This window comes from Martes martes, assembly GCF_963455335.1.
Source record: "Martes martes genome assembly, chromosome: 11".
NCBI classification, from domain to species: domain Eukaryota; kingdom Metazoa; phylum Chordata; class Mammalia; order Carnivora; family Mustelidae; genus Martes; species Martes martes.
The window spans coordinates 41,333,205-41,354,852 of NC_137899.1; the positions used below are offsets into that span (position 1 = coordinate 41,333,205).

Here is a 21,648-nt window from a genome sequence, read left to right on the forward strand (position 1 = left end):
TATATGTCATTTCTTTTACTCACTCTGGACGTCAGCACACTGAAAATCAGGGTACACATGACCGTGAAGGGCCAGGAAGATATAGCCATGCCAATAGGGACAAAAGCACCCTGAAAATGAAACATAGAGTCCAATAATGACAATTATTATAGTCACTGACCGCCTGACATACACAAGAGAAAACGACTCAACAGCTTTAAAAATAGTTTATTTCCTCCTTTACAAACACTTGAGCCTTCTGACCATTACGCAAGGCACCACAAATTAAATAAAAGCATGTATTAGAATATATTTGTCTCACATGATTCAAGATAAACGGAACTTTAAAAGCGAAGAGGTGCCAACTGTGGGGGGGTGGTTGGAAGGGCATGAAAGCAGGCACCAGTCCCGTGGGCACGTGCTTCCCACAGCGTCTACTGCAACAGGCAGCGACCAGCACGTGTCATCAGATGAGCTGTGATCCAAAATTAGCACGTCCCAGAGAGGTGCTGTATCTCTCCCCGGGGTTTTCGGCCTATGGGCACAAAGTACTTCCCTAAAATACAAAGACTTCTCTCTAAGAGTCTTGGTACCACTAACAGAGTATGATTATTAAACATCTTCAATGTGGTTTTCATTACCAAAAAAAAAAAAAAAAAGTTTCACATAAAAGCTTCATAATATAATCCAGAAACAGAATTAGTACATATTTAAAATCTGAAGCCAGGCTGGCAATTTCTGATCATTTTTTTCCCATTTCTTCCAGTGTTTTTTACAGTGATAAATATGCACCCAGTTTCCTACCAGCTGAAACATGCATGAAACACTTTGCTCTGAGCACCACGATTGCCTTTCAGGAGTCTCTTTGGGACTATAATCCTAATCCAAGGAGAGCAGCTCAAACTTCTATTCAGACTTGCTCCTTCCCCCAAATCATGTTAGTGTTGACCAAATCCCAGTAAATGTCAGATACAAACCCAGGTCTGTAAGCAGAGGCCCAAAAGAATAATTATGAATAATTTCACGATGATGTGGTTAAGAAAACACACAGAAAATGAATGATTTCACCTTCCAAAAAGCCTCGACTTAAATTTTAAACAAGAGATGGAAGTGAAAGGAGGAACACTGTTTCCATGGGAGACAAGGCGCTCTCTACCCCTGGCAGCACTCCTCCTATGGGCCTGCGCTCATCACCGCTGAGGTAGATGTTGGCGGCTTGAAGAGAGGTAGGTAGAGTCCAAATTTGTTTTCAATCCCTGCAAATGTCGCAACTGCTAGTTTGTAGCCTCCAACATGATCAGGATTGGGAGCAGGCAGTACAATCCTGGATTTAGGAACTGGCTCTGATCCCACGGGTTTCCTAAAGGAAGAGAAAATTGGGTGAGAATCTGTTTTATCATTTTTTACCATGGTAAAAATAACATGCAAACGCTGTGAAAATCTTCATCACATAAAGGAGTTGTGGAATTCTAGTTGGTTGTATGTGCCCCCTGGAAATGACTGTGGTTACGTGATTTCAGTATTTTCCTACATCTTGTCTATTTCATCAGAGCAATCAGAGTGACGTACCCTTCTTAACAGTGACTGAGTACTGGAGTTGCCGAACCTGGCTGCGGATTTAGCAGGATACTTACACGCCTCCAAAGTCAATGTAGAACCACTGCTGTAGCAATTCATATGTCAGCAAAGTTACACCAAACTGGGGAGAGGATCGAAACACACGAGCTTTGAAGAAATGGGGGAGCAATAGATATAATTAGATTTAAAAAAAAAATTACCTGCTACAAAAGGTTTGGTTAAAAACAAATTATTTCCCTACCACCAGCTCCTTTCCACAGAGCTTTTGGGCCTTCTTCCCGCAGTATTTTCCTGAAGCAGTCCACTACTCCGCTGTAAGTGGTTTGGCCAGCCCGGGCGGCCACCTGTAATCGCGTCTTGATAACATCAGCAGGGGTCACCAAGGATGCCGCGGGCATACCTGCAGGAGACGCACCACCATCACAGTCTGGTCACATTCACACTATATAAAAATAACTGTGCTTTCCAACTGCTGGTCGTGGAAAGAAAGTTAAGAGTCTGATGAAATCAAATGCCTCTTTTGCTGTCCTCTCTGGGCGGCACAGCCGTGACTACCTTAGTGACGGAGGCTGTGCAGACATTCCTCTCCTGCCCTCCCCCAAGCACCCAAGCAAGCTCTTTGGTACAGACTGTATTCAGTAATGGTTTTAAGGAATTATTTCTCCATAACGCTACTTCAACTGGAACAAACGGAGAAAGCTTTTCTTTTTTTCTTTTCTCTTCCCTGTCTAAATCAGAAACTTGCAAAGTTATTAGGTCCGATTTTCAGAGGTGAAGTTTGTTATGCGTTTCCTCTTCATGCTTTTCTGTGGTTGCTGGCAGTCACACGAGGTGCCTTCTCGCACACATTCAACCACCCCCTATCCACCAAAGCCTAACCTCTCCAGTTACACCAGAAAAAGACTTTACTGAGGGCTAAGCAAACACTCTGTGTGTATGTGTGTGCTGGGGGTGGGGGAGAGGGCTGGGGGTGGTGACCAGAGATGGAGACTCCCACAGATAACAGTTCAGGATTCCTTTTTCCTAAAACTGACATCTCCAGAAAAAAAAATATTTGACAGAAAGCTGAAAGTTTATACTGGCTGATAATCAATGAAAAAGGAACAACAGCAGCAACAAAACCCTCCCAAAATTACCAATGGGAAATTTTTCTACAGTCATTTTATCCAAAATGGGGCAGCCCATGTTTAGATTTTTTAAAAGCGAGACTGTACTCAGAAGACACTGTCTCTTATGGTTTTATTACTTTTCCATTATGAACCTATTCCAAACCAAATTGGTCAAATGCAGATGCATAAATCTCCTTTGCTTTTTTTAAGGCTTAATAATTCTGTAAGAATTTCTGTCCAAACCAACGTGGTCTGGCTCACAAGTACATCTCATCCTTCTAACAGACAGCTTTAAAGTTACAGTGTGTGTGTGTGTGTATGTGTGTGTGCGCGCGTGCGCACGCACGCGCTTGTGTGCGTGTGCCTGGGGAAATCTGCACCACACACGTCTGCATTTGTTACTAAACCGCATCTGTTCCTCTTCCATCTTTACTGAGCTCCTCACAAACACTCATATTAAGTAACTGTGTTTTATGAAATATACATCTTTTGCATGTGAAAAAGCTCACTTTATATCCAGTGCTTCACTGGGTAAGTCATACTGAATTTCCTATTAATCTGGAGGAATTATTTTAACTTTGAGCCAGGAATTTATCCTCCAACATAATGGAAGGAAACACGAAGAATGCTTAGAAACCCACTGTGTTCACACCACATTTTACTTCCTGGTTTAGAAAGAGTTTAGCAAGGCTCTCTGCTTTCAGCACATAGTAAAATCTTCCTCGCGACAGTGAGCAGGCATGTCCAAGGGACAGTGGGAAACACACAGGCAATAATGCGGGTAAAAAGTGTCCTCCAGTTAGTTCTCGTAAGTAGTTCCTTGTTATAGAAAAAAGAGAGAAGTACTAGAGACAGGGAAGAAACATACTGATCATGAAAAAAACATGCCCAAAGAAACGGGTGAGATGCTTAGTTGTCTGGCAAAACTGATTGGAGGTGGTGGTGGTGCTGTGGGGGGGTGGGGGGGGGGACGGGGGCTGGAAATACGGCAGCCTGCCTGGGACTCTCATCATCTCTCACCCACCCTTATCTTTCCCAGGCTGGCAACTTCAGGTCTCTCTGTGGATGGGGGACTTCTGGTATAAGACTGGCTAAAACCTTGGAGAAGAGCCTCAGGCTGCTCCAAAGCAAGGCCAGGAAAGCAGGATGCACCAGGAAGAGCCTGGCCACCAGAAATCAACAGATTTCTGGTGGCCAGGCTCTGGGTGAATCTGCCTGGTCTCTCCTGGCTTGCAAAGGCCAAGACAACACTGATCAAGAGGTCTGGCTTTCTCGATTCCCAAAGACAGGGAAGCAAGAGTCAGCTAGAAAACAGAGAAGCTTCTTCTAGGTTCCTCAACAGCAGCCTGCCCCATGCTTCAGCGATGAGACAAATCATGAGACCTTACGGCTTACCTACTACACCTCTGGGAGAAGAACCATCTGAGGTGCTCTCCAGCTCAGTATAAAACATAACCCTTTAAAGGGGGCCCAGCACCTAGAGAACAGAAGTTCATTTACAACAGAAAGAAAGCACAACCAGCAAAATACAAGTGGGGGGCAAGAAATCTGCAATTCTCACAAATATCCCATTAGCATTTGTCAAGAATGTGCTTCTCTGTTTAGGGAATATGAAATTAATATTATTTGTTTTGGATCCAGGTTAAAAGAGTTTCACTAATTCCCTCCGTGTCCTTATCCATAGTATCTACTTGAGGGGCCCGCTTCTAAGTGTCAAGCTTTGGAATAAGAAAATATCATCTTCTTATCATACTGTTAAGTTGAGGTTTTAGGAAACAAGAGTATGCTGATAATACACAGTGGCGGACAGCAATACACCGGGAAAGGATTTCGGTTTAAAATGGAACCAGAAGGTATGAGACAGAGATTCTCCCATGTGCTCCCTCAGAAGAACGGAACGTAGGAACGGATTTGTAGAAGACTGAGATTTATCTCCTGGCCAGTGTACATCCAGCGAGCAAGCTCTCCCTATCCTCAAGCCAGTGAGCTGGTTCCGAATAAACTCGATTCTTACTAATCCCAGCTTGCCTCAGGCACGAGCTTCTCAGTGAATTTTCTTTTGTGAGTGTCAAATATGCCTCTCTGCTTCTGAGCGCTATTTTTAAACCATGAATTCCATTTGGTCTGACATTAATATTGCTAAAGTTGCTTATTGTTGGTATTTGCCTAATACATATTTTTCAATCCGTTCTCTTTCAGTTGTTCTAGGTCACTGTTTTCTCAAACTTCAGATGACTAGATTTCTTTTCACAACTCGTCTAAAATAGGCATTTGTTTTTACTAGGAGCACTGAATCCATTCAATTGTGGCTGTAACTGTGATTAGACTTATTTCTGCTATCTCATACTGTAGTTTTTATTTTCTCTGCTTCTAGTTGTTTCTCTTTTGATCTCCACCCTTTCCTAATTTAAATATTATAGACATTTATCACATAAGCACAATATTTACAGTATGTACAATAAATTAGCATTTATTTGCATTCCTCACCAACAAGCCCTACTTATATAAAAATACATATACTAAAGTCACCAGTTATTTAAATCTACTCTCAGGTTTAACTTTCACGTGTGCGGTTTCATACATCCCATATTTTCTTCTTTCTTAAATTCACTTTTCACTTTGCTTCAGCAATGTCTGTGAGGTGTAACCTTTAAGTTATGGGACAAAACAAACTTGAGGTTGCCCTCCCTCCTGAATGCTCGTGTGCCTGGGAATGCCATCGAGGTTCTGGACATCCTCTCCTTGATATTTTGAAAGTAGCTAGGACTGCAGATGAAAAGCTGAGTCAAGGGGCACCTGGGTGGTGCAGTGTGTTACACTTCTGCCTTTGGCTCAGGTCATGATCCTGGGGTCCTGGGATCAAGTCCCGCATCGGGGATCTCTGGATCGGGAAGCCTGCTTCCCCCTCTCTCTGCCTGTCTACTTGTGATCTCTCTGTCAAATAAAATCTTTAAAAAAAAAAAAAAAAAAAAGCTGAGTCAACTTTCATTACTGATTCGTGCTGAGTCCACCTTTCGTATGACTTCTCTCCAGGGAATTCCTATTAAATAAATGTTGGACTTCCTGGACTAATCCTACGTGTGTCTTACATTTGCTCTTTCTTGTTTATCTCCGTTTTTGCTCCATACTGTAGTTCTTGTTTTTGTTTTCCAGATGTAATCTCCTGTTTGAGCATATCCATTCTATCATTCAGACCATTTATGGGTTTTTAGTTTTGATGATCCCTTTATTAATTTTCAAGGACTGTTCCTTGAACAGGACAATTTTAAGGACTGTTCCTCTCAAGGGGTGCCTGGGTGGCTCATTCGGTTAAGCTTCTGACTCTTGATTTTGGTTCAGTTCAAAATCTTGGGGTTGTGAGATCAAGTCCTGCATCAGGCCTGCTGGGTAGAGCCTGCTTGGGATTCTCTCCCTCCGTCTGCCCCTATACCCCTCTTAAAAATATGATAACATAAAAAATAAAATAAAGAAAAAACATTTAAAAGAATGATTCTTCTTCTCAAATCTCTGCAGATCCTAGTTACAGTTCTTAAAAGTTCTCTTTCCTCTGAATTGGTTGTTTGCCTTGAAATTCCTCTATTTACTTCTCTGGTTGCCCTGCCTCTGAGGAACCGCTGGCTATCTCTTGATATTCAAGTTCAAAGAATAGGCTGATTAGTGCAGTGCTGGTTTCTACCACCCCCTAGGGTCAGCCTCCTCCGCAGGCTCCTCTCCTGAGTGGGAGGGCCGGCAGTGGGCTTTGTGGAATGGGGGAGGCCTACAAACTAGGTACCAGGGGGTAAGGAGGCCTGGCAGGGTTGGGACCTTTCAAATCTCTGGACTGTGGAGCACTTCATTCTGGAAGTGGAAGAAATAATTTTACATCCCTCCTGGGGAGAGTTACCATTCGTTTCTTTCTTTATTTTTGCCATCTGTGGTGAAGGTCTGGAACCTGAAGCCTTACCCTACTTTCTTTCAGTTCCTTACACTTGCCCTCTCCAGGCAGGTGATGCCTTTCTTTGCAAAACAGCTCTGGGCTTTCACAGTCTGGATTCAGGTGCTGTCTGAAGCCCGAGACAAAGAGGAGCAGGGAGGACGGAGCCCCACCTTCCTGCCATGAATGCAGCTCTTGAACTCTTGTCACAGATTTACCTGCAGGCTTCCCCAACGCTCGGTATTCTGTGACTTCCTCAGAGGTTACAGTTCTCCTGCTCTCTTCTTATATTAAGGATGGTTTCTCCTGCCAGTGTCCTGGGCCGTGGTACCCTCCGGTCCGGTTTCAGACTCAATATGCTTCTGTTCCCTTCCCAGGGCTGGGGCTAACATTTTCCAGTGCCAATAGGAGTTTTAAAAAATGTATTTCCTGACATTTTCAGGTATTCAGGACAAGAAGAGAGATGGATGAATATGCTCAGTCTATTACTTTGATTCAATCTCTCCATTACCTTTTTTGAGGATCTAAGAATTACTTTTAAATTGTCTTAATCTTTATGTCCACATCATTTAACAAATTTGTGCCAACAGTACTTCTCTCCTAACTTAATCCTTTTAATACGTTTGCAAAAGCGTCCTGACAGTTACACATATTTAGCAATTCACTGTCTGTATATTGAACAGCTTTGAAAGATACTCCCGAGGTATAACTTAGTCTAAGCTGACTTACCCTTTATCTCATCACTGATAATTAAAATCAGCTGGTATGATGAAGCTCTAAAATTTGAGAAGTACTAGATATCCTTTATTTGGGATTATCCATAAGCCATATCGAAATGCTCTTTGTGTATCAAAAAGCAACACGTTCATTATAGGGAATTAAACCTTAGTTTCTTAACTTCAGGCTCCCTGCTTCAGCTCTCACCTTCTGACACCTGAAGTTATGCTGGTCAATGAACATAAATTCAAGTATCAGTTAGGCTTATTCTATCCTGTGAAGTAGTGGAGATGTTCCCAGTATTTAAAGATAGTCCCAGTTTACAACCATATACATAAATCTAAAAAAAAAAAAATCAATATTCTCTAGGTTTTGAGAACTCAACAACCACCCCTATTAAAATATTGCTAAAGCACACATAGACCAGTGTGAAACAGAGTAGAGAGCCCAGATATGGACTCTCAACTCTATGGTCAACTAATCTTTGAAAAAGCAGGAAAATATATACAGTGGAAAAAAGACAGTCTCTTCAATAGATGATGCTGGGAAAACTGGACAGCTATGTATAAGAGAATGAAACTCGACCATTCTCTTACACCATACACAAAGATAAACTCGAAATGTATAAAAGATCTCAACGTGAGGCAGGAATCTATCAAAATCCTAGAGGAGAACATAGGGAGTAACCTCTTCGACACTGGCCGCAGCAACTTCTTACAAGACATGTCTCCAAAGGCAGAGGAAACAAAAGCAAAAATGAACTTTTGGGACTTTATCATGATCAAAAGCTTCTGCAAAGCAAAGGAAGCAGTCAACAAAACAAAGAGGCAACCCACAGAATGGGAGAACATATTCGCAAATGGTACTACAGACAAAGGGCTGATATCCAAGGTCTATAAAGAACTCCTCAAACTCAATACTCAAAAAAACATAATCACGTCAAAAAATGGGCAGAAGACATGAACAGACACTTCTCCAAAAAAGACATACAAATGGCTAACAGACACATGAAAAATGTTCATCATCATTAACCATCAGGGAAATTTAAAATGAAACCACATTGAGATACCAGCTTACACCAGTGAGAATGGCCAAAATTAGCAAGACAGTAAACAACAGGTGTTGGAGAGGATGTGGAGAAAGGGGAACCCTCTTACACTGTTGTGGGAATGCAAGCTGGTGCAGCCACTTTGCAAAACAGTGTGGAGATTCCTTAAGAAATGTTATAGAGCTTCCCTATGACCCTGCAATTGCACTATTGGGTATTTACCCCAAAGATACAGACATAGTGAAAAGAAGGGCCATCTGTACCCGCAATGTTCATAGCACCAATGACCACAGTTGCCAACTGTGGAAAGAGCCAAGATGCCCTTCAACAGACGAATGAATAAAGAAGATATGGTCTATATATGCAATGGAGTATTATGCCTCCATCAGAAAGGATGAATACTCAACTTTTGTATCAGCATGGACGGGACTGGAGGAGATTATGCTGAGTGAAACAAGTCAAGCAGAGAGAGTCAATTATCAGATGGTTTCACTTACTTGTGGAGCATAAGGAATAATACAGAGGACATTGGTTGAAGGAGAGAAGAAGGGAGTTGGGGGGGAAATTGGAGGGGGAGATGAACCATGAGAGACTGTGGACTCTGAAAAACAAACTGAGGGTTTTGGAGCGGGTAGGGGGTAGGGAGAGCCTGGTGGTGGGTATTATGGAGGGCACATATTGCACGGAGCACTGGGTGTGGTGCATAAACAATGAATCTTGGAACACTGAAAAAATAAAATAAATTTTAAAAAATATTGCTAAAGCAATCTAACCTTAGGTCAAACAGAATTTTTAGAAACAGACAGTACTTACTGAATCACTGAAATTGCCATCAAAATATAGATAGAATGATCATATTAATGAAATCCCAGATTCATCTTATTTATAATACAATTGCTCAACAAAAATTAAATGTATTCTGGGTAGGAGAGCAACTTAAATCTAAAATTGTATTTTATATAAAGACACACATAAAAATAGTGATGAGAAAAAAAAATAGTGATGAGACATTTGTGTTATAATAAAAAGTCAGTGGTCTTCATTGTGCTTATTTTGAGATAAGCTTTTCTCCTTTCTCTTACTGACACAGCTCCCTCTAGCAGCTCTACCTCCTAGCATTCTGAGCCTGCTCCTCCTGTATGTCTTCTACCTAGGAACTGGCTTTGCTCTCACAAGCATCCACAAAAGGGTATGTGGGGATCTGAGCCATCTTCTATCCAACAGCCCACACATGGGCATTTCTGTGCTCGCTGCCCTTCCTGCACTGGGCACAACACATGTCTCCACAGAAGTCTTCCTGCCCTTCTCCACACAACACAGCAATCGGGCTGAGCCTGCAGGGCAAGGTTCGACGCAGCAGCTAGCTGGTTGTCCTGCTTCCTCCTTTGACATCCGTTACCTGCTTATCACTAGATAGAGTTTATGTTCATTCTGTAACAAAATTACATTACTGATACATTTAGGGGCATTTTTATTTGGATTTTAAGCTAAATAATCACTCACAAATAATGAGAGATTCACATCTTCTTTTCTAATATTTGTACCTCTCACTTCTTGTTCTTTATTTTTACCAGATTGACTGGAACTTCCCAAATATGCCCGAAAAACAAGGATGATAGGTACATCAAGCTCTGACGCTAATCTGTTCTTTGAAGGAAAAAACCAACCACAGTCTGTTTTGTGTTCTCCTGCCCTACAGGGAGGGAGAAGATAGACAATAAAATGAAAAGAAGCCTGGCGGTCAGATGCCAAATGACTCCCAATGACCTTCACCTCCTATCTTCACACCTCTGCCTCTATTCAGTCTCCCCGATGGGTGTGACCAAGGGGATGGTGTGGAAATGAAGGAGTTGAACTTCCAGGGCTTGGTCACTCAAGACACGGCGGCTACTGCTTTGCCTTCTTCCTGTCTTTTTCTACCCACCCTTCTCCCCAGTCCCTTCATCCCTCTTTGACCTGGCTCTGGGGGGCCACCATGTCACAACAACATTCAAGGTGACCAACAGTAAGGCCTCTCTGCCAACGGCCTTGTGACTGAGCCACCTTGACGGTGAGTGAGTTCTCTGCTTTCAGTTGAGCCTCTGGCGGACATGGTACCTGCAGCCTCATGACAGACAGACCCTGAGCTAGAGGCACTCAGATAAGCCGCTCCCAGTCCACAGAAACCATGAGATAGATGATCAACGCTTGCGGGCTGCCCCTCAGTTTTGGGGTATCTGTTAGGCAGCCACAGATAAGGAATAGAGAAGGTATCTGAAGAACCACCCTGAAAGATACTGGGATGGCCGCAGGGCTACAAGAGCAGTGTGCTCCAGTTCCGACTTCCAAGGATACTGTGGTAATGCGTTAAATAAAAATGGTCCTATGGTTTTACCAGCAAAGTGACTTTAGAGATCTATTTCTCTAAGAAAAACGTCCCAGAATAGGGGAAAAGCCTTTAAGCACAAAGATGTTTTTTTACAATATAATGTATTTAAATTTTTTTCAAAAAAACTTAAGTACCTAAGATTGAGGGTTAGATATGCAGCAGTTAAAAACTAGGTTTATAAAGTTTTAAAAAAAACTATTATCTAACATTTAAAAATACTTATGTGCCAGGTACTTTCTTGGATCTTTACATTTATTAATTTATGTCTACTGATCTCTATAACAAGCTTATGAGACTAATACTACTCTTCACCCCATACGCAGATGGAGAAACAAGCAGAGAGGGGTTACAGAACTTGTGCAGATCACACAGAAACTGGAACTTGAATCTGCCTAATCCGGCCCCGCAGCAATATGCCATTAACCATCTTGCGGTGCTGGCTAACGGTGCTTCGGTAATGAAAGTAAGTGAAAACCACATCTCCACAGTGTGATTGTAACTCTGTTAAAAACTATGCAAGGAGAAACAAATTAGCAGAAATGTTAAATAGGGATTATTTTACAGTCGCAGAATAACAGATAATATTTTCTTATTTACCCCTTCAATTAATTTCCAAATATTTTATAATTAGTAATATTATTTTCCTAATCACAAAAGTAACGGAAGGAAGAAAATAAACTTTGAAAGAGAAAAAAATCCACTAGGAATTTCTACAGCTCTGGTAGCATGGATTGTTTAGAAAATTCCTACCCGGCGATGAAACCTGGTTGACTATCTTTCTCTAAGGGAAGAGCTAAAGGCGCTATTTTTGTGGGGTGAGGAAAACACGGCTTGGAGAGAGTCCTAGACTTTGAGCTCTAATATGTATCTTCTGTTCTCACAACTGATTTCTGGGTAAGTTACAGACAGACTCTCTTGGATCCGGCGTAATACTGGCGAATACTTCCTGAGTATTTACTGTGTGCTAGGCACGATGCAAAGTCCTCCACACAGGTGTTCCCACTTGCACCTCCCAGAATGGCTCAACAGTTGGCACAATTACCGTCTCCATTCACAGCTATGGCCTCGGAGGCTCAGGAGAGGTGAGGTAACTGGTCCACCGAGCACACTACTGAGTGGTGTGGCAGTTCTCCCCAGTAAATCCTACCTCATTTCCAGTAAGTAATTTATCGTGTGCAATGCACAAAATGCATTGTACTGTCATTTTTGGTTTAAAAAATACTCATTTACGCACATGGACATACAAAAGGATATAGTTAAACAATAGCTAAATTGGGATTAAAACTGGGAATTCTATAGTGTCATCTCAAAATCATGATTTCGTGAGAGAAGCAGAGTGGCCTCCTACAATTAAGGCCCCTGAGCAGCCAAGAAAAGACAACCCTGCCTCACTGACCAACATCACTGCCTTTCAAAGAAGGGGATTACCGAAGAATTAAAGAGGAGCTTGCTGGTTCCTGCCTTCAGGGGCTCCCAGGCCCCAGGCAGGCCCACAAAACAGCAAACAACTTCTCAGAGCAGGAGGTTGTTCTCCTGAGACTCAAGCCACACATCTCTGGAGAACAACACCTGTATCAGAAACATTTGGACCCAGGCATCCCACGACTGCCTTAGGGTTTGTTAACTCATTAAACGTTTGCCACCACCTAGAGAGCCAATCTGCATTGCTTGAGCCCTTAGGGTCTCTGAACAAGGAGCATCAAAGATCCAACGATTCTTGCTGTGGCCATAGTCAAATTTCCTCTGGGAATTTACATTGAGATGTAGAAGCCAACCTCCCCAGTCCTCATCTATTTTTTTGGTTGTTGTTTTGTTTTGACATATTCACTGTAGCACTGAAAACAAGAGCCATTTCCCTCTGGGGCTCAATTTACATATCCTGGCCCTGTAACACGGCTAAGAGGAATCCGGTATCTCCTCAGGCTGAGTCTTCCTGATTCTACTGTTACTTTTATCTAAATAATAACTACTGCTGGGACGCTGGGCGGCTCAGTCGGCTAAGCATCTGCCTTCTGCTCAGGTCATGATCTCAGGGCCTTGGGATCCAGCCAGCCTCCAGCTTCCTGCTCAGTGGGGGAGTCTGTTTTTCCCTCCACCCGCTTGTGCTCTTTCTCTCTCTCTCTCTCAAATAAATAAAATCTTTTAAAAAATTAATTAAAAAGTTTTTAAATAATAACCACTGCTTAAATTCTGGACAAGCATTTATGTACTATTTTGTTTAGACACCTTTAAGCACAAGTACTCAAATTTTTAAAAAACTTCTGGCTGAACTGTTATCACTCTTTTGCTATGAAGTAAAACTATGAAACAATACAGAACTTAGAATTCAACAATACCACAAAATGCACCATATTTTAATGAGCCTTTTCTGGAGTTAAGAAATTAAGCTTGCCTAATCGAATCTGCCAGAAGATTAAATTCTTCTCCTTTCTTTTCAGTAGCTATTCAAAGCAATCTACAGCCCCCTTGTAAGCACCCTTATCAAGAACTATAAGTAAGAAATTCCAGGGCAGTGACATGGGAGGGGCCTGGGGCAAGCTGAGCTCTGTGAGGGCCACTCACCAGCTATGGCGCCAGCCAAGAGCAGGCTTCCGGGACTAATCTGCCCGTCTTCATTTGCAAAGGAAGCCTTCACATGAGCATAGCACGGGAAGTAGATGGCCGAGAAAGGAATGTCCCGCAGAAAGCATGCTTTGGCACCCTGTACATTTGAAAAGGAAGAAAAACCACATGAAACACATATCCCATTGAGAAGATCAAGCTTTTCTGGAACTTACCTCAGAACAAAATATTCCTGGAGGAGACTGAGTTTGTACGCACAAGCTGAAAGGGGAGCAGAAAAAAAAATAACCCAAATTCTGCAAGTAATAAATCTGAGTTTTGTTTTTAAAAATAAAAGTAATTTTATTGTGTGGTGTGAGCAAGAAAGGGATAGTTCTCACATATTCCAATGATAAGACTCCGATTTAAACACTTTTGGGGGGGTGCCTGGGTGGCTCAGGTCATGATCCCAGGGTCCTGGGCAGGGAGCCTGCCCACCCCCCCCCTCCCGCCCACCCCAACTGCCTGCCTCTCTACCTACTTGTGATCTCTGTCAAATAAATAAAACAAAATCTTTAAAAAAAATAAACACTTTTGGAACTCTGCCTACAACATCCTTTTAAATTCCATGTCACTCACTGGCATTTCAAGGAGTATCTGTTCTCAGAAGATGGGCAGTTACAACCAAGGTACCCTCTGTTTACATACTAGGAAGTAGACAAATTATATAGGTAGCAGGGGAAGAGGTTTGTTTTTGTCTTGTTTGAGATTCTGATGAAAGCGTTGGACTCCTTCCCAGAAAAAATTACACATACGTAAAAAATTATATACCTTTTCAAGGGGTTCATGGATCCCCTAATTTATTCACATACTTACCCTTCTCCTCTAGGGTATGAAACATTGATAAATGCTTGTTCTAAAGCCTTAACATATTTACAATAATTCCCACCCATTTAAGAGCTGTGCGTAGAGCAATTAGCAACTACAGCAAAGTCTTCAAATAATTTCTGGTGCCAAAATAATGCACAGAGGGGCCTTGAGAACTGGTGTGTGCCCAGAAACGTAGCATTCTAATGAAAACCACGAGACATATATTGTGTCTCAGGAAGGCTAAATGGGAAGGAAGTCACCCCTTTTCAACACCTAATGATTTAATATCATTTCTTTCACAGATTTCTAATACCTAAAAATTTCCACTAAATTGAGAGATTCTTCAAAGAAAATAATGAATCCATCCAGATTCAACAGCTCTAGCCGAGCCCAGTGAATTTAGTAAGGTTGAATGATGTTGGATCGCGGGGATTTTTGCTTGAAGCTAGGTTCCACTCTGTCAAAGTTCCTAACACGACACATCTGTTACCATAGCCTTGGCTTTGCGACACCATCATTACACTCCTGACTCAAACTGAGACTGTGGGTAATAAAACCCCTAGTCTTTTTCATATGAACTGCCATTAACCTAGGGATCCTGTAACTTCATTAGCTGCCTTAAATAAGTAACATAAGCAGGGCTTTGTTTCATCCTAGTAAACTTTGTCCTAGCTTGGCCCATCCTTCTAGCCAGAACAAATGCTTAGAATCTGGATTCTGTCATGCTCGCTCTTCCTCAACCTACCCGTGGATATGTTAAGATACCTCTGTCCAAGGACGCCTGGGTGGCTCAGTGGGTTAAGCCTCTGCCTTCGGCTCAGGTCATGATCTCAGGGTCCTGGGATGGAGCCCCGCATTGGGCTCCTCTGCTCAACGGGGAGTCTGTGTTACCCACCCCCCTGCCCGGCCACCCCATGCCTGCCTCTCTGCCTACTTGTGATCTCTGTCAAATAAACAAATAAAATCTTTTTTTTTTTTTTTAAAGATTTTATTTCTTTCTTTGACAGACAGAGATCACAAGTAGGCAGAGAGGCAGGCAGAGAGAGACCAGGTTCCCCGCTGAGCAGAGAGCCCGATGCAGGGCTCGACCCCAGGACCCTGAGATCATGACCCAAGCAGAAGGCAGAGGCTTTAACCCACTGAGCCACCCCAGCGTCCCAATAAATAAAATCTTTAAAAAAAAAAAAAAAGATACCTCTGTCCATTCTGTACAAATATTCAAAAAGGAGGGGGGCGGATCTACATCATGTTCTGCTGATCGACCCACACTTCTGTATCTTGTCTACCCCCAAACTGTTAAATACCTAACTGAAAAGAAGAACCACAAAATTCACCACACCCAAATTCCTCCTTTTATATGTATGTGCAAACGATGCCCAGGACTATTATTAATCTATCAGCTGCACATTTATTAAGGGTCACACTACTGGCTCGCTCGGGGACATCCCTGGAGGCAGTGCCAGAGGCCGATGCAAAACTCAGGACAGGACTCTCAAATCTTTCCACTTCCCCAGCTTTTTCCAGGGGGAGAAAGTACAGTAGAATGTCAGGATCCATGCTCAGCGTCCAGTCTTTCCCTTAGGATCAGTTCATATGCACGGGGAAGACCCTCACCCGCTGTTTCACTACATTTACTTCCTTTGCCTCATCTGCCTGCAGACCTTCCGGTAAGTTCTGCTAGCTTACTCTGTTCAGGAGATATTCAAATTAGATGCCAAAGAACCAATTCAAATGAAGATCAGTGAAATCTTCTTCATGCCCCACTCCCTCTATGTAGTAAAAGAAACATTGCTGTATTACTGGCTTTCTAAACAGATCTCTCTGGAGTAATTTTTTAGGCTGATACAATTCTTTCTCCCACAAATCTTGCTTTTTACTAAATCTGTTAGTTTTTACTTTTAACCTCTTCTCCCAAAATCTTCACATGTAAGAGCCAAACTTCAGTCTATTTTTTTGCTGGTAATATTTTTCCTTTAAAATGTTTCTCCCCCTTGATTATAAAATATTAACTGCTCATCATAGACAATAGAGAAAAGCATTAAAAATTTAAATTGCTTAATTTTCACCAGCCAGAGAGAACCAATGCAACTGTATATGCCTTGAAGCATTTCCTTCAACAGTAAAATTAGTAACTATTCCATACTTGGGACAGTCATTCTGTGGTTCTGAGTTATCCTTTTCTTCTCCTTAAATTCATGGTGTATGGTTTTGTGGGGGTTATTTGGGGGGTGGGGGTGGGGAGGTAGGGACTGGTATGGTTTAGCATCTCCTTCATTACTTAGCCATTTTGCCTAAATTTTCTTTCTATTTGCTGTTTGCAAAACTGTACAGCCATCTTTGGTCTTGGCTGTTCTGCGGATCAGGCCCCGTACCCTCACCCTTCTCAATGCTCTGTAATGCCTTCACTTTCCCACTTTCCTCTCCTTGGTCAGCCTGGTTCCTCTCAGGTAAAGCTGCTCAATGCCCCATTCATCTGATCAATCAAGATATCCCTATCACCCTGCAAGACCTTGCGGATGGCTAAGCTGGGAACATCAACTCCTTGAATAGCACCTCTTCATTCACTTAAAGCCCAAATGCCACCCTTTCCATGGAGGATTCTTTTCTTTTTCATTTTACTTATTTGTCACAGAGATACAGAGCACAAGCACAGGGAGCAGAAGGCAGACAGAGAAGCAGACTGCCCACTGAGCAGGGAGCCCGATGTAGGGCTCGATCCTAGGACCCTGAGGTCATGACTTGGGCCCAAGGCAAAGGCTTACCCCACCGAGCCACCCAGGCGCACCAGAATGATTCTTTAACTAGAGGGCAGACAGGGAGTGAATTCCACACACCTCTACACTGTCTGCACTCCCTTAGTGCTGTTCTGATTTTCTTCGTGCTCTTCTATCTGCCTCTATCAATGCTGCCTATTTCAGAGTAGGCACCGCGGGCCAGGGAGCAGGGGCTAGAGAACACTCAGCAAAATCTCTGGCTTCAGCTTGTGCCCAAGGTATGTTCTGGTGACACTGACTTGACTCCACCAAGTCACACAGAAACAACAATAATCAAAACAACACAATTAAAAAGAAAAACCAGAGGCTTTGGGATACATGGTCAGGCTCTTACAAGGAAAACTAACCCATTTCTTGGAGAAATATATTAGAAACCAAAGTCAAGCTTTTAGCTTTTCAAACAAAGATCGATAATTTGTTGAGGATGATGTAACAGAGCTTAGGAAAAAGTAGTTGATGATTTTGTACTGGAATATGAATATTTAAAAAAAAGGAGAGAAAGTCAGATGCTTATGTGGCTTCAAGATGATCAGGAGGCCACGGGAAGAAGACATGATGTGAAATTAGAAACCTCCCTGTGACACCGAAGAATAAGGCCGTGGGAAGCCGCAGGTGGGTTTTCCCAAGAAGGAATACTCCCTCCTGTCCTGAAATCATGACAATAAATCCTGCATCTGTGGGACAACACGTGTCTAGTAAGGTGTGCAACACGTTTAAGATGTCTGAAAACACTCCTGATGCCTGAGAAGAAAAAGGGCCTGATGAAAACACAAGCAAGCAAACAAAAAGAACAAAGCTAAGGAAAAACCGAAGCTGCACTGTGAACCACCACGGGAAAAATGGGTCAGGAAGACATATTTTTCCTACCTGGAATCAGACAATGTTGTCAAGTAATTTACACATGTTAGAATGAAGATCAGACCATGAAAGAGGTCACGGGTTTCTGATTATCTGAGAAAAGGGAGAAGGAAAAGCCAAGGAAGAAAGAAAACCTGTGGGGCCAGGGGCTTAGGAATAAATGATGGTAAAACCACAAAAGTCCCAAGGAGGTGTGGGTGTCCCAGCCTCTCCTGGCGCCTGCTCACCTGCTCAGGCATCTCCCTGCAGCAAATCCCTCTCGGGAATGAATGGGGAATTCGAGGGCGAGCCCTGGCCTCTCTCACAAGGCAGGCATCAAAGCCCAACTCCCCAGGAGAGCTAAAGTTGCAAAAGGTTGGAGAAAAAGACTTCTTCCACCGCCACCCCCCTTCCTTCCCCACTACTTTCTTCAGGTCCACCACACAAAGGCAGGTGCCAATTTGTAAGGCTGCCTCAGGCGACACCTGACCGGTGGCTCCAGCACAATGAAAAGGGAAGCAGGATGTGGAAAAGGCTTTAAAAGTTCCAACAGTGAGAATTTCTCTCTCCATGGTGAGTACCCACTCTGCAGTCCTACATCACGTCACGGAACCCGTCGGACTTGAAATCCACTTGCCCCACGTCTGAGCTCTCTGAAGTGATCAGGGGCAACATTCCATGCTGCCCAAGAGCCTGCGTCAGCAACACCGAAATCACTACTCTGGCCATTAAAAAATTAATCAATTACAAAGTGTGTGCCACCTCAAATGAATCTTTAAATGTTCTTGCCCTATAGGAAAATCCCCACATCTTCCTGCCTTACATCTTTCTCACTGGTTCTCCGGGCAACTCTGCCCTCAGATGCTCTCTGGTCAGCTCTACATTTCCTCTCTACACACAGTAAAATCACTTGGAGGAAAATTTGTAAATACAAAATGCAATCATCTAATCTCTCAGTATTCATTAAAGCACTTCTCCAAAGAGGGAAAAAAATTTTTTTTAAAATTTCCTTTTTAACAAAAGGCCTAATAACAGACAGGAATGAGAAAAGGCATCTGAGGGGAGAACTATATATAAATAAACTAGACTCAAAACTCAAATCTAGTTTACTTCTCCACCCTGGCTCCATTCTATTCTGTATCAACCTAAGGCCTCTTGTCATCGTTCTATCTTCGGAGTCTAGGGCAACTTCTACAAGGCTTGGTCTCACTTAACCTCCGGTTAATCGTCTACCATCAGCACGGGCCACTCAGGCTCAGAGACGCTGGCCACAGTATTGCTGTGGCCAAAGAATTATTTCTTCTGCTTCACATTTTTTTTTTATGTGGACACTGGGGAAAGCCCAAGGGAGCTTAATTAGTTCTTAAGTTGCTAGAAGCATCCACTCAAGTTTACTCTGGCAGCTCTGTCAGGCATGAAATTGTCAAAAGAACACAACAGGATTTCTCTCTCTCTTTCTCTTTCTCACACACACACACACACACACACACACACACACACACACACACACTCTGCTATCTCCAAAGGCTCTTTTTTCTTCCTTTAAAGCTCTGCATCTTGGATGGTATCACACCTACCCAATCAATCTGAGGAACAAAAAACAAGCCTCAAGAATGACTGCTGATAAAGGAGTCGGGCAGTGCAGTCTTTTTGCATGCTAATTCCTGCTTCTCAGAGCTGTACCTGCAACCACAGCTCCAAACAGAGTATTTCTCATACAGGGGAAGGTAATTACACTCACAAAGGCACCTCTGTATCAGGGCAGGGCACCAGGAGCCAGCAGGTCTGGGAGAGGGAGGCTCAACAGAGACTCCTGCAGTGAATGCACATTGTCTGGCAGGGGGTAAAATGCCAGACGGAGGGACCTGCAGCATTCAAGACAACAGTGGTGCACCTTGTCTGCGGACGTTATTTAATGCTTCTGGCACCTGTAGTCAGAGCCACCCCTCCTTTCCTACCTTACAGGTTTAGAATTTATTTGGCATGTATAATTGTATATTTTGATCCTGGAGCTACAAACAATGGGCAGCATGTCAGGTCTTGATCCTTAGCATTCCTCTTGGTTTCTCCCCAGTGAGTTAACCCTTGTATACACAGCCTGGCAGCACCTCTCCTGCCCAGTCAAGGGAAGAGTGAGGCCCACGTGCCTGGGATTTGAACAGGGTGAGTTTCAGTATCTTGCGGAGAAAAAGCACTGGTGCCAAGACCCGTTACGGGATTGTGTCACTGGTGTTAAAACCAAATGACCCAGCCAACAATTGGAGACTTGATATCGGTGACACTGAAATTACTTCAATTTGAATATGAAAAATCAAAACCTATTATTTAGTTTCTTTAGTCCGGGGACTTTCAGGATACTGGCTTCTCCCTAATTTCATTGCAATTATAACCAAAGCGTCTTGGTGACTCAGGGTTTTTTTTCTATTTTTGTTTTGTTTTGTTTTTGGTAGGAAATGCCACTCCTGTGCTGGTTCTAGTTCTCCACTGTTCTATCGTACGCTGCTTTGCCATCAAGGATGCTAACATTTAGACAGGCTAGAAATCCAGGAAGTGGCACAGAGTTTTATGACATGGAATTGCAGTCTCTGAGCACGTCACCTTCACAGAGCTCATCTATAAAACCTGTCCCACCGTTTCAGCTTTCCTTTCCTTTCCTTTCTTGCCTTCTTTCTTCTGACATCTCCCCACTATCTATTTGCAAGGTTCAGTCTGTTTTTACTCTAAGCGTTTCTACCCTGGAAATCTTAATATATGTATTTACTGTCTTTGTTATCTCCTTCCTCCTGTGTAATACATGCATTTTATACAACTTACATTATAAGCAACCCCCCATCTTATTGTCAGGTACTTTAATTCTAGCTTTAAAAACATGAACAATTGTAATTACCATCACACATATATTTAAATTCACACAATGCTATTTAGACTAAACATATACCACTCTTTGCTCCTCATTCCTTGCTACATCTCCAAACTGTCATCTGGATCACTTTCCTTCTACCTAAAGTACATTCTAGAATTTCCTTTAGTAAGGGCCTGTTGGTGGTATGCATTTTCAGTTTTGCTAGTCTAAACAATGTCTTTATTTTATCCCTGTTCCTGGAAGACATTTTCACAGAGTATAGAATTCTAGGTTGAAAGGTTTTTCCTCCACACACTGAAAACACTGTGCCGATGTCTGGCTTTTACTATTCTGGGTTTTTAATTTGGTTGTCAGTTTAACCATTCTCCTTTGGGGGCACCTGCTGTTCCTTGGCCATCTATGGGCTTCCCGGCAGCCTTGGTATTCAGCAGTGTCATTGTGACATCTTAATCTGGATTATTTTTATTTATCCCACTTGTGATTTGTTGTGCTTCTGAATCTAAGGACTGATAGCTTTTTAAAAGTTCTGGGGAATTTTTAGACATCATCTCTCCTTTCCTTCTGGTTTCCTTTTATACTTATGAGACCATCTCATACTTTCCTCAGTCTCAATCTCTCTCTCTGTTCTGAGTCATTCCCTTATGTTCTAGTTCACTAATTCTCTCTTCAGCTATGTTTAGTCTGTTCTTAAAGCCAGAATTTTGAAATGTTTGGTTTTAAAGTTTAATCATTATAAATATTTCATCACTTTTAATTTTGTAAAACAAATAAAAAAATTCATTTTATATTTCTGATCATTTTGAAATTTAAATCTTTGTAGGTTTAAAAAACTGCCTGTTGTAGGTTTAAAAAACTGCTATCTCTTCTTAAAGTTCCTTGTTTCCTTGTGTGACTTGAGATTTTAGACTCTGAGGTCTGGGTTGAAGGTGGGCTTTATTTATTTATTTATTTATTTAGGTCTGGGTTGAAGGTGGACTTTCTTTCTTTCTTTCTTTTTAAAAATTCTAGTTAGTTGACATACAGTTCAATATTGGTTTCAGGAATGGAGTTC

General features: G+C 42.4%; 1 protein-coding gene across 8 annotated transcripts in view; it reads right to left on the bottom strand.

Moving 5' to 3' along the window:
- Positions 1-191: 191 nt before the first annotated feature.
- Positions 192-21,648, bottom strand: part of SLC25A13 (solute carrier family 25 member 13) — a gene marked incomplete at its 3' end in the record, with an annotated part of 185,925 nt that continues 164,468 nt past the window's right edge. For all 8 annotated transcript variants that reach the window (XM_080818406.1, XM_080818405.1, XM_080818404.1 and 5 more), the window contains 4 exons: positions 13,275-13,413; positions 1,799-1,957; positions 1,614-1,704; positions 192-1,339 (listed from right to left, as the gene is read on the bottom strand). In XM_080818406.1, the coding sequence (XP_080674532.1) occupies positions 1,153-1,339; positions 1,614-1,704; positions 1,799-1,957; positions 13,275-13,413 (576 nt within the window). The remainder of the gene's footprint in view (positions 1,340-1,613; positions 1,705-1,798; positions 1,958-13,274; positions 13,414-21,648) is intronic.